This window comes from Eubalaena glacialis, chromosome 1 (assembly GCF_028564815.1).
Source record: "Eubalaena glacialis isolate mEubGla1 chromosome 1, mEubGla1.1.hap2.+ XY, whole genome shotgun sequence".
Taxonomy (NCBI): Eukaryota; Metazoa; Chordata; class Mammalia; order Artiodactyla; family Balaenidae; genus Eubalaena; species Eubalaena glacialis.
In genome coordinates this window covers 175,985,454-175,999,629 of record NC_083716.1, presented here as the reverse complement: position 1 = coordinate 175,999,629, position 14,176 = coordinate 175,985,454, and the positions used below count along the sequence as shown (strand labels likewise).

The 14,176-nt window shown below is 40.2% G+C and overlaps 1 protein-coding gene across 2 annotated transcripts in view; it reads left to right on the top strand.

Moving 5' to 3' along the window:
- Positions 1–14,176, top strand: part of STK39 (serine/threonine kinase 39) — a 309,082-nt gene that overhangs the window by 239,687 nt on the left and 55,219 nt on the right. For both annotated transcript variants that reach the window (XM_061201249.1, XM_061201248.1), the window contains exon 15: positions 10,487–10,539. In XM_061201249.1, coding sequence (XP_061057232.1) covers positions 10,487–10,539 — 53 coding nt within the window. The remainder of the gene's footprint in view (positions 1–10,486; positions 10,540–14,176) is intronic.

Sequence of the window (14,176 nt, the reverse complement as noted above, 5' to 3'; positions counted from 1 at the left end):
AAAATGGCATTCTTCTTCTTTTTTTATGACTGAGTAATATTCCATACAATACAGTATAATTAATTATAGCCACCCTGCTGTACATTACAGCCCCATGGCATGTTTACTTTATAACTGGAAGTGTGTACCTTTTGACCCCCTTCACCCATTCTCCCCACCGCCATCTCTGGTGACCACCAATCTATTCTCTATATTCATGAACTTGGGTTTGTTTTGTTTGTTTTTTGGGTTTTTGCTTGTTTTGCTAATCTTTAATGTAGCTTTCCCTGGATTCAGTTATACATATAAATCAATAGGAAAATGACAAGAATAGGAAAGTTAAAATAAAGCGTGGTTCTTGCTGCTTTTGTGATCACCTGTCTAAGGTTTAAAGATTTTGTTATCATCTACTCACTTTATATTTATTGCAACCCTACTAATGTTCTTTTATGGCTGGCTCTCTTGATTAGTAGCACAAATTCTTTAAAGCTTTTAAGCAAAAAGTTATCCTTTCTCTGTTCTGAAGCAACAAAGTTTGGTGTTCAGCTCAGCACATGTGCAAGTTCTTGGCCAGACACAGAGCTTCCTTTTGATGTTCAGACAGCCTGCAGCCCACCTCCCTTAGCAGCTAGTTAGCCAGCTCTCATGGGGAGGACGTAAGTCAGTCAGTCTCCTACAGGTTCACAGCAGAGTGTTACCTCTGCTTCCCATGTATGTTTTAGCTAAAGTGAAAGATCTGTGTTTCATCAGCACACAGACCATCACTCCTTCCAGTACTTGCCAGAGTTCAGTCATGAAATCGCCCATTGCGGTACTTGGCAAAGACACTCTGGGGGCATCAGGAAGCTGTCCGCGTAGGCCATTCATTTCTCCAGGTTCTTTGAGCTCCCTCTATTGAGGTAAATCATCAGGAAACAATGTACCTTGGCTATATTATTTCAGCTCCCAGCAGAAATGCCATCATTCAGGTAAGATTTAATATTGTGCCTTCAGCACATGGGAGAAAAAAAATCCCATCTTTTGCACCACATAGTTGAAGACATTTGTATGAAAAAAAGTTTCTGTCTTTTACACCATAGATTTGAAGACGTTACTCAGTGTCCCTGATAAAGGGGCTTTCATAAAAAATTTCTCCGTGATATTAATGCCAAGGGGGGAAAATGTGCCTTGCATGTTTCCTTTTTGGTAAATTAAGAACTGTTATCATGCAGTATTTCCTTTTTTTGTCTTAGTTGCAAGCAAACAGAGCTAAATTCGGTGCTCTGTTGGAGTACTTGACATCTCAAGCATGTGTAATGTTCCCTTTAACTAATTTCTGTTATTTTTAATAATCAAATGTTCGGTTACATACTTGATTTATTTTGAAAGTACTTGCATCCTTTTTTACAAGAATTAAACGAGCCAAACCAATAGTTAGCAAGGGAGATGATACTTGGCCGTAATAGAGTTTGTAGCATTTTGTGCCTTAAAGAAGTAAGCTTCCATTGTCTTGCAAATTTACTCATCCTGGAATCCTGTAAATATGTTCAGCCCCGCCCACCTCCCCACATACTATATCAAACTGCATAAATACACCTGCCTTGACCTGATGTCTAGAGCCCAATTGCACATTTATTGAATCCATGTCTTAGGGGTACCTTTATGTTTTTATTGTATAATTGACTTGGCATGTTGATGCAGGATCCTGATTCATCGAAGAGAGGTTTCTATCACAAAAATATTGATGAGTCTGGGTTTTCTGCAGTAAACCCTAACACACTTCAAACTTTCAGGCACAAATGTTAACAAAGGCTGCTTCTATACTTACATCAGTGGATTATAATCAAGAGGCATACACAAAACCCCTAAGTAAGAAGTGTGCTTAATATTTTTTTCCTGCTACTAAAAAACGTGAACTCCAACTCGACTATGTTTCTGTTCTCACCAGCCCTACACATGAGCCTAGTTTTTGTGCATCACTGCATCTCCCTTTTGCCCTGTGGGTGAAAATGGGTTCAATAAATATGTTCGCTGGACATTCTGAATGCTGAAAAGGACTGCTACCCATGAAATATGGTTCCACAATCTTGACAGGAAGCAGAGCCCTTACACAGTAATCTGTTTGCTCATGATTTACCACAGCTCAGATGTAACACAACTGATTTTGTACTGTGTAGGTCAAACATTATTAAAATTTTATGATTAGGCTCTGAAGAGAATATGACAAAAATGTTACCATTTTAAAATTTCTGGGTGGTAGGTACATGTGTGTTTGTTTTGTTACTCTTTGCACTATCCTCTATGTCTGTCATGATTTTTGCAAGTATGTACTGGAGAAAACCGGATCAGATGTGTTTGTTTAGGTTGCAGAGTGGATCGAGTTGGGGAGAGGAAACAGCTGTGTCCTCTTCTTGGCAGGCATGGAGATTTTCAAGAGGTTTCTGTTAAAGAACAAAACCTTAACCTAGTTTGGACTATTTCCAGATGAAAACTATTGTTTGTAGACAGGAAAGGTGGTTATTTATGATAATTTTTTGCATGTGATTTATTCATAGGTGTCAGCCTGGTACAGAGCATCAGAAATTTCTGTATGCAAGGCTCTACATATGCACCTCTAATTTAAGTGTCTGCTGTGTGAAATCATAGGCAGCCAGATTGCTCCCTGCAGGCTGCAAATCTAAAAGGGTCCTTCAGCACGCTCCACAGCCAGTGGGAGGCTTCAGAGTCCTTAGCCTGTGGTTTTAGTTGCAGAAAACCTGCAGACAACCTAGCAACCTTGCAGCACGTAAGGTCAAATTTTTTGGTATGTCAAGATACCTTATTTAAAGAAACCCGTGTCTGTGCGTGTGCGCCTGTGTGCACTTGCACATGTGCATATGTATATGTATGTTTGTCACTGCTCTTGTTTTTTTTTCTTTTCTTTTTTATTTTTGGTTAAAGGGAACAGTATGATGTCCTGATCTATTTGACATTGATCATGAGCTATGTGATGCTGCATGGCTTCACATAGACTAGAATTCTGTATGCTACGAACTTATACTTTCTAGACTATAGGCATAATTCTGGGTGTCTGGAGGTATAATGCTGAGAGGAATTTTCACTTTCACTTTTTAGGACACTCACTGGTCTAAAAGACTCTTTTGAGGCAAGTCAAATGCAAGGCCAGGGGTTGGAGGGGAGAGGGAGGTATAGGGCTCAGTTACTATTCTCACACTCCTGGAGCATATGGCTTGTGGTACATGGAGATACATACATATAGGAGAGCTTTGATTTCAGGCAGGCCTTTGGGGCACGGTGCTGGCGGGTACAGCGGTGGCTCTCCACCTTTACTTCTGCCACCACATCCATCATACGTGAAACAAATTCCCATCAATAACACCTCTCATTGCATGCAGTAATTCTTAACTAGGGGCAAGGGGTTACTGGGGGAAAAAACTTCTTTCTTTAGAGATTGTGCCTCCGTCCCCTGCCTGCAGCTTCAGAACCACCAGTGGAGAATAAAGAACAGTCATCTAGGAATCTCAGTCCCTGGTTTGGGTGTCCTTGCTGCCATGAGTGGCTACTGAGATAGGGCTGACACCTAGTAGGTGATCAATAAGGATTTAGGGAGTGTTGAGTGAATTAACCAGCTGTGTAGTCTTAAGCAAGCCACTTAATCTCTGTGGCTTCTGTTTCCTCACCTGAGGAATGAGGGAAATGGATTCGATGACCTCCAGGGCCCCTTTCAGTTGTAAAATTATATGATTCTGTGATTGGACCTTTACCTCAGAGGAAGATTAATTTGACAGGAGTATGAAGGATGGATAGAGTGAGAGCCAAGAGAGGGGGAATGCTCCTTCCTCTGAATTAGTCTGATATTTCCTTCTATGCTACTATTTTTAAAGCACGTATTTACCTTGGGGTCTTCCCGGTGATTTTGCATAGATCAGCTGTCAGTCTCTTCATTCTCTGGGAAGATTGCAAACTCATTCAGGACTGGAACCGTGACCTTCTGCCCACTTCTGTGTGCCTCAAAATTTAGGGCATCACAATGCCTGTTAGGGGTGTGAGGGAGCCACATGGTGCTTTCACACAGTTCGTTTAATCTGTGAGGGAAGCTGAAGAAACTGCAGGTGAGGCAGGGGAAGCAGCTGGTGAGGGTCTGAACTGCAAAGTGAGCTTGGATGAGTCCAGGTGAGTCTCCAGCTTTTACGGCGGTCTAGCTGACTTAAAGACTCTGTTCTGGGAAAGCCCGGGGTAAGGAAAACGTGGCCTGGCCATAGGAAGCTTCTTTTTTCTCTTCCTGATTCTTTTGTCACTGGCCTTACGCTGTAGGTGTCCTTCAACTTATCGCTACGTTGGCATTTTTCACATCTCATGAAGTACAACAGTTTTCTTCCTGGGCTACACATTCATCTACCAAAGGTCACACCCTGAGTAATAGCTCTCTCACCTTTTATGGCCCTTTTCCCTTCTGCTGTACATCTTTAGTTTTAGCAGCAGCTTTCTCTGTGTATATCTGCATGGTGCCTGTGAGTACGGGTAAAATACTCTTTGGTCATTAAACCATTTATTCTCATGTGCGGCAGATAATGGTGACCTGCCCTTGGTCAGTAGTAGCGGAGCTTTAGAGAAATGGATGACCTGAGAAACTTAAGGAAGGTATAGCCCACGGGTCATGGTAGGTGGCTGGTCATGGTGGGGAGACGGACAAGAGCAGATCTCAGAGGGTCATGCTAAGGATTTGGAATCTTGCTTTAAGAAGGAGATGGAAATGGAGTCTTTCAGCAAGGGAGTGACCTGACTAGGTTTTCAGGTACAAGCTGACTGACTCCTCTGGAGACCGTGAGCTTGAATATGGAGAGACCAGTTAGGAGCACCTGCAGACTCAGGGCGGGGCTGATAGAGCCTCAGGTAAGGGTTGTGCACTGGCAAAGACGATGGGTAACGTTTATTAAGTTCTAGATCTAGTCCAGACGTGCTGTTCAGACACCTGGTTTTGGATATGTCCTTTACCCTTTCTGAGCTTCCTCCATTTCCTCATCTGTAAAATAATGGGGGTAATAGTCATCCCTACTTGAAGGGTTGTTTTGAGCATGGAATGAGATAACACATGTGAAGCCCCAAGCACGTACCAGCAGGTTGTAAATCTTATTAATTACTATTTTCCCCACCTCATAGTTGAGGAAACGGATTCCAGAGCCCAGACAAGTAGCAGGTGGATCTGAACTCAGACCTCTCTCCACAATTTCACAGGATCCCCTCCTTAGCACCTCGCTGCCTCCTGGTATGGAGAGGCGTCCTGTGTCTCTTCCTAAACCCGCGGGAAAGGACGTCAGTTCAGTGCCAAGAGTGGGAAAGAAGCAAGCTGAGTGATGCTCCAACTGACTCCTAGCCCAACATGTTTGAAAGGTCCCCATCCTGCTCCCGAGAGGGGGAGACACTCTAGGGGTCCAGGAGTCCCTCTGGACTTCCTTGGACACCAGCAGCTTTCCCCTCACCTGGAATGTTGTTGGCTAAGAAAATCCCCTGCTGCTTAGGAGGGAGGGGCCACCTCTGGATCCTGGGAAACACTGTACCTACTGCCCTTACAGGGATCCTGAGTGGTGTTACTCCCAACTACATCCTTCAGCTTCAGAGCTTGGGGAACTGGTTGACTTTCAGCCTCACTCCAGAGCGCCCTGTGATGGAGGGTACGCAGCGCCAATGACACTTAGAGTTTATGATGCCCTTTGACAATGAGTGGTCTTTGGACTTATAAGCGTTTTGCTTCCGTCTGGTTCTTGGGGTGCATGTGCCCCCGTATATTTGTTGGTGTGGGCTAAGAGACATTCATGTGCAGCTGAGGAATGCAGAGAGTTCTGAGCTGGCCTTTTAGTTTGGGAGCCCTCCAAAAGCAGTAACTCTTTCAGGTTGTCTTGACATGGTAAATTAAGAGGTGCAGGAAAGTGCTACATCCTGTAAAATATATACTTCAACTGTCCGGGCCTCCTGCACCTCCACCACCAGGAAGGGTACGTGTTCACTCGTGTGTTTGTCGTCACCACCCTCTTAGCCAGAGGCCTCCATTGAGTGTTCACTGTGTCCCTTGCAGGTGAATTGAAAGAGCAAACAGAAAACCCCTATACATGCCAGTTCGTACCTTGGAACTTCTCACTTTGAATGGACATAGCAAAAAATAAAATTTAACAAAATTAAGCCGCAATCCTGCTTCGTCGTAACCAGGTGGTGCTGAGTAGAGGTTGCCCCCTTTCAATGGGGAATAAGTTTTCCAGCTGGCATAGTCCCCACATCTCCCTGTTTTTTGTTTTTTTGTTTTAAATACACTTTCCGCCATACTCCTTTAACGTTCCTGCAGTAGTGCTTTCAAATTGCTTGTGAGAGTATAAATTGATACAAGTTAAATGAAGGGGAATTTGACAGTATCTAGCAAATTGTAAATATATGTATCCTTTGACCAAGCCATTTTCTTCTAGAACATTTATTTTTATACTCACATATTTGCCAAGTGACATAAGAACAAGGTTATTCATTGAAGCATTGTTTATAATAGTGAAAGACTAGAAACAATCTATTCATAGACTGGTAACTGGTTAAAGAAGGATATGGCATACAACAGAATACTTTGTAGCTATAAACGAACAGAAAAGAATGAGAAAGCTCTCTGTGAACCTATACGGAGAAATTCCAAGGTATATTATTAAGTTAAATAAAAGGCAAGGTGCAGAACAGCATATAGAATGCTACTACCATCTCCCACTTGAATTAAACAGGCTAGAGGGAACTCTGTATGTGTATTTGCTAGAGCATACGTAGAAAATCTCAGGAAGGATGCACAGAAAGCCTATAGCATGATTGCCTCTGTGAGGTGGACCTGGAAGATGAGTGACAGGAGTTGAGAGGGCTAGATTTCATGGAATACCCTATTGTACTTTTTGATTTTTAAGCCATGTGATTGTATTACCTATTTTAAGAAAGAAATTTTTCTGCCTTGAGCCCCGTAGGCATTTGCATCTGTGATGCAGTATATACTCCAATAAGAAATAAGGGATTGTGCCTTACCGAGTTTAAGAGTTTGTTGTTTCGGGACTTTTTTTAGGATTGAAAGAGTTTTTTTAATAAGAGTTATTAAAGGTCCCCTGGGTCTTGAAACTGTTGCTCTCAAGTTATTAACGTTTCCTCTGAAAAGCTGCACAGACATAGTGTCTGGCTTTAAATCATACCTATTTTCAGCTTCCCTTAAATCAGGAGTATCTTGTGCCGTATCAATTAAAGTAAATGTACTTTCAATTAAAGGTGTTAAGTATGAGTCCGAAAAAGATTAATTCTTTATGAAAGGATGACCTTCAGTAGTTAGATCCAATTAGGCATTTTTCCAACTATATTTCATCCTGATGGGACAAGTCTACTACACACAATCAATCACTGTGATCTTTTCAGAGGTGGGTATTTTAGGTTCAGAGTCATGAAAGAATGACGTGACTAGGCAGCCTCCACAACTTGAGCCACCGTTGATGTAGATAAAGATTATGGATGTTGGGTATTACTTTTGTAGGATTGATATGGAAAGAATAAGGATGCGCATGATGATATGTTGGGTATGGTTCTTATACCTCTCTGCTCATGACCTTAGTAGAACAAACTAATTTAGACAAGCCGGATCAAAAGAAAAAGAGGAAAGGAACAATGGCATAAATTATGGTCCAACCTAATTCCTTTTCTTTTTTTCTCCTGTCATTTCATTATTAAACACACTATAAATACTTGCTTTCCTAGTGATTATTTTTTCTTACTGAATTGTTGTAGTCCTAATTCAACCTTTGCTGATGCACAACACACAAAACCAAGTCTGTTAAATAAATGAATGCTTGCTGATCTTTTTATAGTAACGTGTAAAATGTTGGGGAATATTTGTTTTTGCTCAAAAGTTAAAGGGAATTGAGCATTTGTATTTGCATGAGGTATTTCCAGTATGGAATTATTGGTCCTCACTCGGCCACTCATTAACTTTGTAAAAAAGCCATTGAATGTACTCACCAAAAAATGGGAAACAAGTAATACCTGCTTTGTGTATCTCAAAGGTTGATTATCAGGATCAAATGAAATTTGGTATCAGTATTGCTCAAAGTGTGGTCCTGTAACCCCCGGGGGTCCTTGAGACCCTTTCAAGGAGCTGATGAGGTGGAAACTATTTTTATAATAATATTAAGAAAGTATTGGCCTTTTTCTCTCTCATTGTTTCACATACATACAGTAGAATTTCCAGTAGCTGGCTACATGATATGTGATATTGCAGCAGATTGAATACAGAGGCAAATATAAGAATCCAGGTACCTGAAGACAGACATTACAGAGGTTTACAAAAATAGAAAACAATGCATTCTTTTCACTGATTTGTTTTTCTTTTGGAAAGTAAAATAATTTTCCGTAAAAAAAAAAAATTTTTTTTTTGACATTAACATGTGATGGGCTGATTATTTTCATTTTCAAGTGAATTAATAAATATTTTAAAACTTATCAGTTTTAATTCCTAATACAGTAAATATTGATAGATACAACCGACATAAACAAAAGTTCCTTAGGGGTCCTTGATACTTTTTAAGAATGTAAAAGAGTCCTAAGACCAAAAAGTTTGAGAACTGCCGACGGATATGAAAACACTGTGTAATGTGTGGTGACATTGTAGTTTATTAAGAAAATTCAGGCAACATGCAGACAGCCCTTCCGGTGCAGGCACTGGTTGTTCATGGCCCATTCCACTTCCAGGGCAGGCTTGCTTTGCCTGGGGTCCAAGATGATCTCTGAACCATCTACAGTTGCCTGCAATTTCATGTGTCAGTCATGTGTCTGCTTTTTTAGTGGGAGCATTCACAATTTTCACAGTTTTCAGATTCTCAGAAGATCCTGAAAGAAGCACAGCTATAGGAATTGCTAATGTCCGCTAGTTCCCATTCTGTCTTCGAGAGGAGTAGCGATAAAGTCGTGGTGCGGACACCCTAGAGGAGATGCCGAGGTTCCAGGCTCTCATGTCGGTAGCCTGGGCTTGGTTGTCTCTGGAGTTCCTGACCCTTTTACCTCTCTGGTTGTGGAAGGTGTTAGACTTGGGTCAGCTTCTCTAGGCACTGGGAGAAGGGCTTTCTCTCAGTTGGTACCATGCCTTTGTCATCGTTCTGGGCCTCCTCACACTTGGTGTCCGTAGGATGTGGTAGGACATAAAGAACCACCATCAGGCTATGGACCAAAAAGGGCCCATAGACTGACGTCATCAAGATTCGGGCACTGTACCTACAGACCAGGAGATATTACCAGAGTTTTAGAGTATCAAAGTGGAGTATCAAAGGGTTTGATCAGATTCTCCTGGCACCGGAAGGAGGATGTTCAGGGCTTGGTATTCAGACCATCTCTGTCTCTGTCTCTGTCTCTGGCACTCTTGGCAGCTGAGCAAAGAGTTGAATGCATACAGAAATGACTATTTCATGTGTCCTACTGCAGTTTCTTAAAAGTGTGTTTTTTTAAAAATTAACTTTAATTCTAGCATCTGTCGAGAGTTACTCATAATATTTTAGTGTTCTTATGAGAAAATAAAACCATTCTAATTATAACTCACTGGCCCTTACTATTATGTCTTGAAGTTAATATGAATGGAAAACTCATATCTTAGATTCTTATTTGTTCCATATTTCCCCAGTGTCATTTGATTTTTGATTGAACGTACATATATGTGTCTATTGTAGTTTTATGTAAGCATTTTAAATTTCGTAAAAGTTTTATATATTCAGTGGGCAATTTCATAACATTCAGAGGTCCCCCTCTATTTATTTAGATAAAATTTTTAACAACAAAATACACACCTTATTCTGGACATTTTTGTTGTATGATTTAATGTATAGTGCTGTCGTGAAGTTTATCGCTAAGGCTATCTTCCTTGTTTGTTTCACTTTTAAAAATAATTTGAGGGGACTTCCCTGGTGGTACAGTGGTTAAGACTTCGCCTTCCAATGCAGGGGGTGTGGGTTCGATCCCTGGTCGGGGAGCTAAGATCCCACAGGCTTCACGGCCAAAAAACCAAAACAAAAAACAGAAGCAATAGTGTGACAAATTCAATAAAAACTTTAAAAATGGTCCACATCAAAAAAAGAAAAAAAAAACTTAAAAAAAATAAAAATAATTTGATAAAATACTATTTTCCCAGGAAAAATATGAAAAATGTATTGAATACTATTTATGCTAGACTAAAAGCTTCTGAAATTTTTAATTATGGAATTAAATTTAAGGTTACTGATTTAGTGTAGATTTTATAAAAGGAACATTTAGTTTTGGAATTTTGTGATACAATCGTGTTTGTATAAGGTAAATTCAATCAGTTAAACAATATCTCCCTTTATTATTGTCATAACTGCCTCTTCCAGTGGAAGAAGTATTTAGAAGTAACCCAAAACTATTAAATGCTATCTATATGTCAGTCGCATCTTGTAAAAATTGGAATACATTTAGTTTGGTTAAACTCTGCTTCATTAGATTTTAATGTGCTATTTGTTATGTATTTCAGGAACTCCAGAAAGGAACTTAATGATATACGATTTGAGTTTACTCCAGGAAGAGGTAAGTTTTAATTGAAATTATCATTGTATTGCTACCAAGAGCATTTCAGAAATTGATTACAAGCATGTGGTTATAATTTGCTATTCAAAAATGTGTTCTCTAAAAACAAAGGAGGGAAGGAAGGAAGAAAGGAAGGATTTGCAATAATTGTGGGGAATCCAAACCAAACCCACTACTGACTGCATGAATTCCAGTGACACGTGCTGCACAGAATATACACACTTATAAATTAGATCTATTAGCTTAACCATGAAAAGAAGTGCTGGCGTGGTGATTCAGGGCCTAAAGGACATTATGATGAGTGTGATGAGACACGCATAGCAGTCTTAATTAGGGTTGAGCAACAAACAATGACATCAGACCAAAAGGTAGCATACTTGGCCTCTCTGTTGTTGGTTCAGATTACACGAAGCCTGTGTTGAGGAGTATCTATCTGGGCCTCTACTTGCTGCAGGCACTGCTAGGAAACTTGGTAGGAACAGTGCTAGTCTTGCAGCCGAATATAATTTTAGTATTTTTTTTTTATCAGTATTTCTTCTAGTTTTTTTTTTTCTTAGCTATTTTAAGTTTATTCTTTTTTTTAACTAATTTTATTTATTTTATTTATTTATTTTTGGCTGTGTTGGGTCTTTGTTGCTGTGCGTGGGCTTTCTCTAGTTGCGGCGAGCGGGGGCTACTCTTCGTTGCAGTGCGCAGGCTTCTCATTGCAGTGGCTTCTCTTGTTGCGGAGCATGGGCTCTAGGCACGCAGGCTTCAGTAGTTGCGGCACACGGGCTCAGTAGTTGTAGCTCGCGGGCTCTAGAGCACAGGCTCAGTAGTTGTGGCGCACAGGCTTAGTTGCTCTGTGGCAATGTGGGATCTTCCCGGACCAGGGCTCGAACCTGTGTCCCCTGCATTGGCAGGCAGATTCTCAACCACTGTGCCACTAGGGAAGCCCAATTTTAGTATTTTGAGTAGTTATTAAAAGAGTTTCAAGGCTAGACTGGTTGCCCTTTTAGCGCCTGGATGCCTGGAAGTCATCGAGCCATGTCCTGTTCCTTGGTGTCTCTAGCACCTGGCAGGTGCCTGGTATGCAGGAGAATCTCAAGTCATTTTGGTTAATTATTGGATACAGGCTTTGGAGATCACAACATCAGTTGTTAAACAGAAATTGCTCTTTGCTCTCTTTAGTTCATAACCAAAACAATCTAGAGAAGTGAAAATCAGATGCTAATGCTAAGACTGGAGCTGTTCACCTTGATCTCTGGTTTCAGACTTTTATATACATGAAAACAGCCTCGATGTCTCATTAGTCTTATACATTTGAACATATTAATATATGTAAGCTAATAACATCTATAGGATCATACACCATGATCAAGTGGGGTTTATTCCAGGAATGCAAGGATTCTTCAATATACGCAAATCAATCAACGTGATACATCATATTAACAAATTGAAGGAGAAAAACCATATGATCATCTCAATAGATGCAGAGAAAGCTTTCGACAAAATTCAACACCCATTTATGATAAAAGCCCTGCAGAAAGTAGGCATAGAGGGAACTTTCCTCAACATAATAAAGGCCATATATGACAAACCCACAGCCAACATCGTCCTTAATGGTGAAAAACTGAAACCATTTCCACTAAGATCAGGAACAAGACAAGGTTGCCCACTCTCACCACTATTATTCAACATAGTTTTGGAAGTGTTAGCCACAGCAATCAGAGAAGAAAAAGAAATAAAAGGAATCCAAATCGGAAAAGAAGAAGTAAAGCTGTCACTGTTTGCAGATGACATGATACTATACATAGAGAATCCTAAAGATGCTACCAGAAAACTACTAGAGCTAATCAATGAATCTGGTAAAGTAGCAGGATACAAAATTAATGCACAGAAATCTCTTGCATTCCTATATACTAATGATGAAAAATCTGAAAGTGAAATTAAGAAAACACTCCTGTTTACCATTGCAACAAAAAGAATAAAATATCTAGGAATAAACCTACCTAAGGAGACAAAAGACCTGTATGCAGAAAATTATAGGACACTGATGAAAGAAATTAAAGATGATACAAATAGATGGAGAGATATACCATGTTCTTGGATTGGAAGAATCAACATTGTAAAAATGACTCTGCTACCCAAAGCAATCTACAGATTCAATGCAATCCCTATCAAACTACCACTGGCATTTTTCACAGAACTAGAACAAAAAATTTTACAATTTGTATGGAAACACAAAAGACCCCGAATAGCCAAAGCAATCTTGAGAACGAAAAATGGAGCTGGAGGAATCAGGCTCCCTGACTTCAGACTATATTACAAAGCTACAGTAATTAAGACAGTTTGGTACTGGCACAAAAACAGAAATATAGATCAATGGAACAGGATAGAAAGCCCAGAGATAAACCCATGCACCTATGGTCACCTTATCTTTGATAAAGGAGGCAAGCATATACAGTGGAGAAAAGACAGCCTCTTCAATAAGTGGTGCTGGGAAAATTGGACAGGTACATGTAAAAGTATGAAATTAGAACACTCCCTGACACCATACACAAAAATAAACTCAAAATGGATTAAAGACCTAAGTGTAAGGCCAGGCACTATCAAACTCTTAGAGGAAAACATAGGCAGAACACTCTATGACATAAATCACAGCAAGATCCTTTTTGACCCAGCTTCTAGAGAAATGGAAATAAAAACACAAATAAACAAATGGGGCCTAATGAAACTTAAAAGATTTTGCACAGCAAAGGAAACCATAAACAAGACCAAAAGACAACCCTCAGAATGGGAGAAAATATTTGCAAATGAAGCAACTGACAAAGGATTAATCTCCAAGATTTACAAGCAGCTCATGCAGCTCAATAACAAAAAAACAAACAACCCAATCCAAAAATGGGCAGAAGACCTAAGTAGACATTTCTCCAAAGAAGATATACAGCTTGCCAACAGACACATGAAAGAATGCTCAACATCATTAATCATTAGAGAAATGCAAATCAAAACTACAATGAGATATCATCTCACACCGGTCAGAATGGCCATCATCAAAAAATCTAGAAACAGTAAATGCTGGAGAGGGTGTGGAGAAAAGGGAACACTCTTGCACTGTTGGTGGGACTGTAAATTGATACAGCCACTATGGAGAACAGTATGGAGGTTCCTCAAAAAACTAAAAATAGAACTACCATACGACCCAGCAATCCCACTACTGGGCATATACCCTGAGAAAACCATAATTCAAAAAGAGTCATGTACCAAAATGTTCATTGCAGCTCTATTTACAATAGCCAGGACATGGGAGCAACCTAAGTGTCCATCATCGGATGAATGGATAAAGAAGATGTGGCACATATATACAATGGAATATTACTCAGCCATAAAAAGAAATGAAATGGAGGTATTTGTGGTGAGGTGGATGGAGTTAGAGTCTGTCATACAGAATGAAGTAAGTCAGAAAGAGAAAAACAAATACAGTATGCTAACACATATATATGGAATCTAAGGAAAAAAAAATAAAAGGTCATGAAGAACCTAGTGGCAAGACGGGAATAAAGACACAGACCTACTAGAGAGTGGACTTGGGGGTACGGGGAGGGGGAGGGGTGAGATGTGACAGGGTGAGGGAGTGGCATGGACATATGTACAC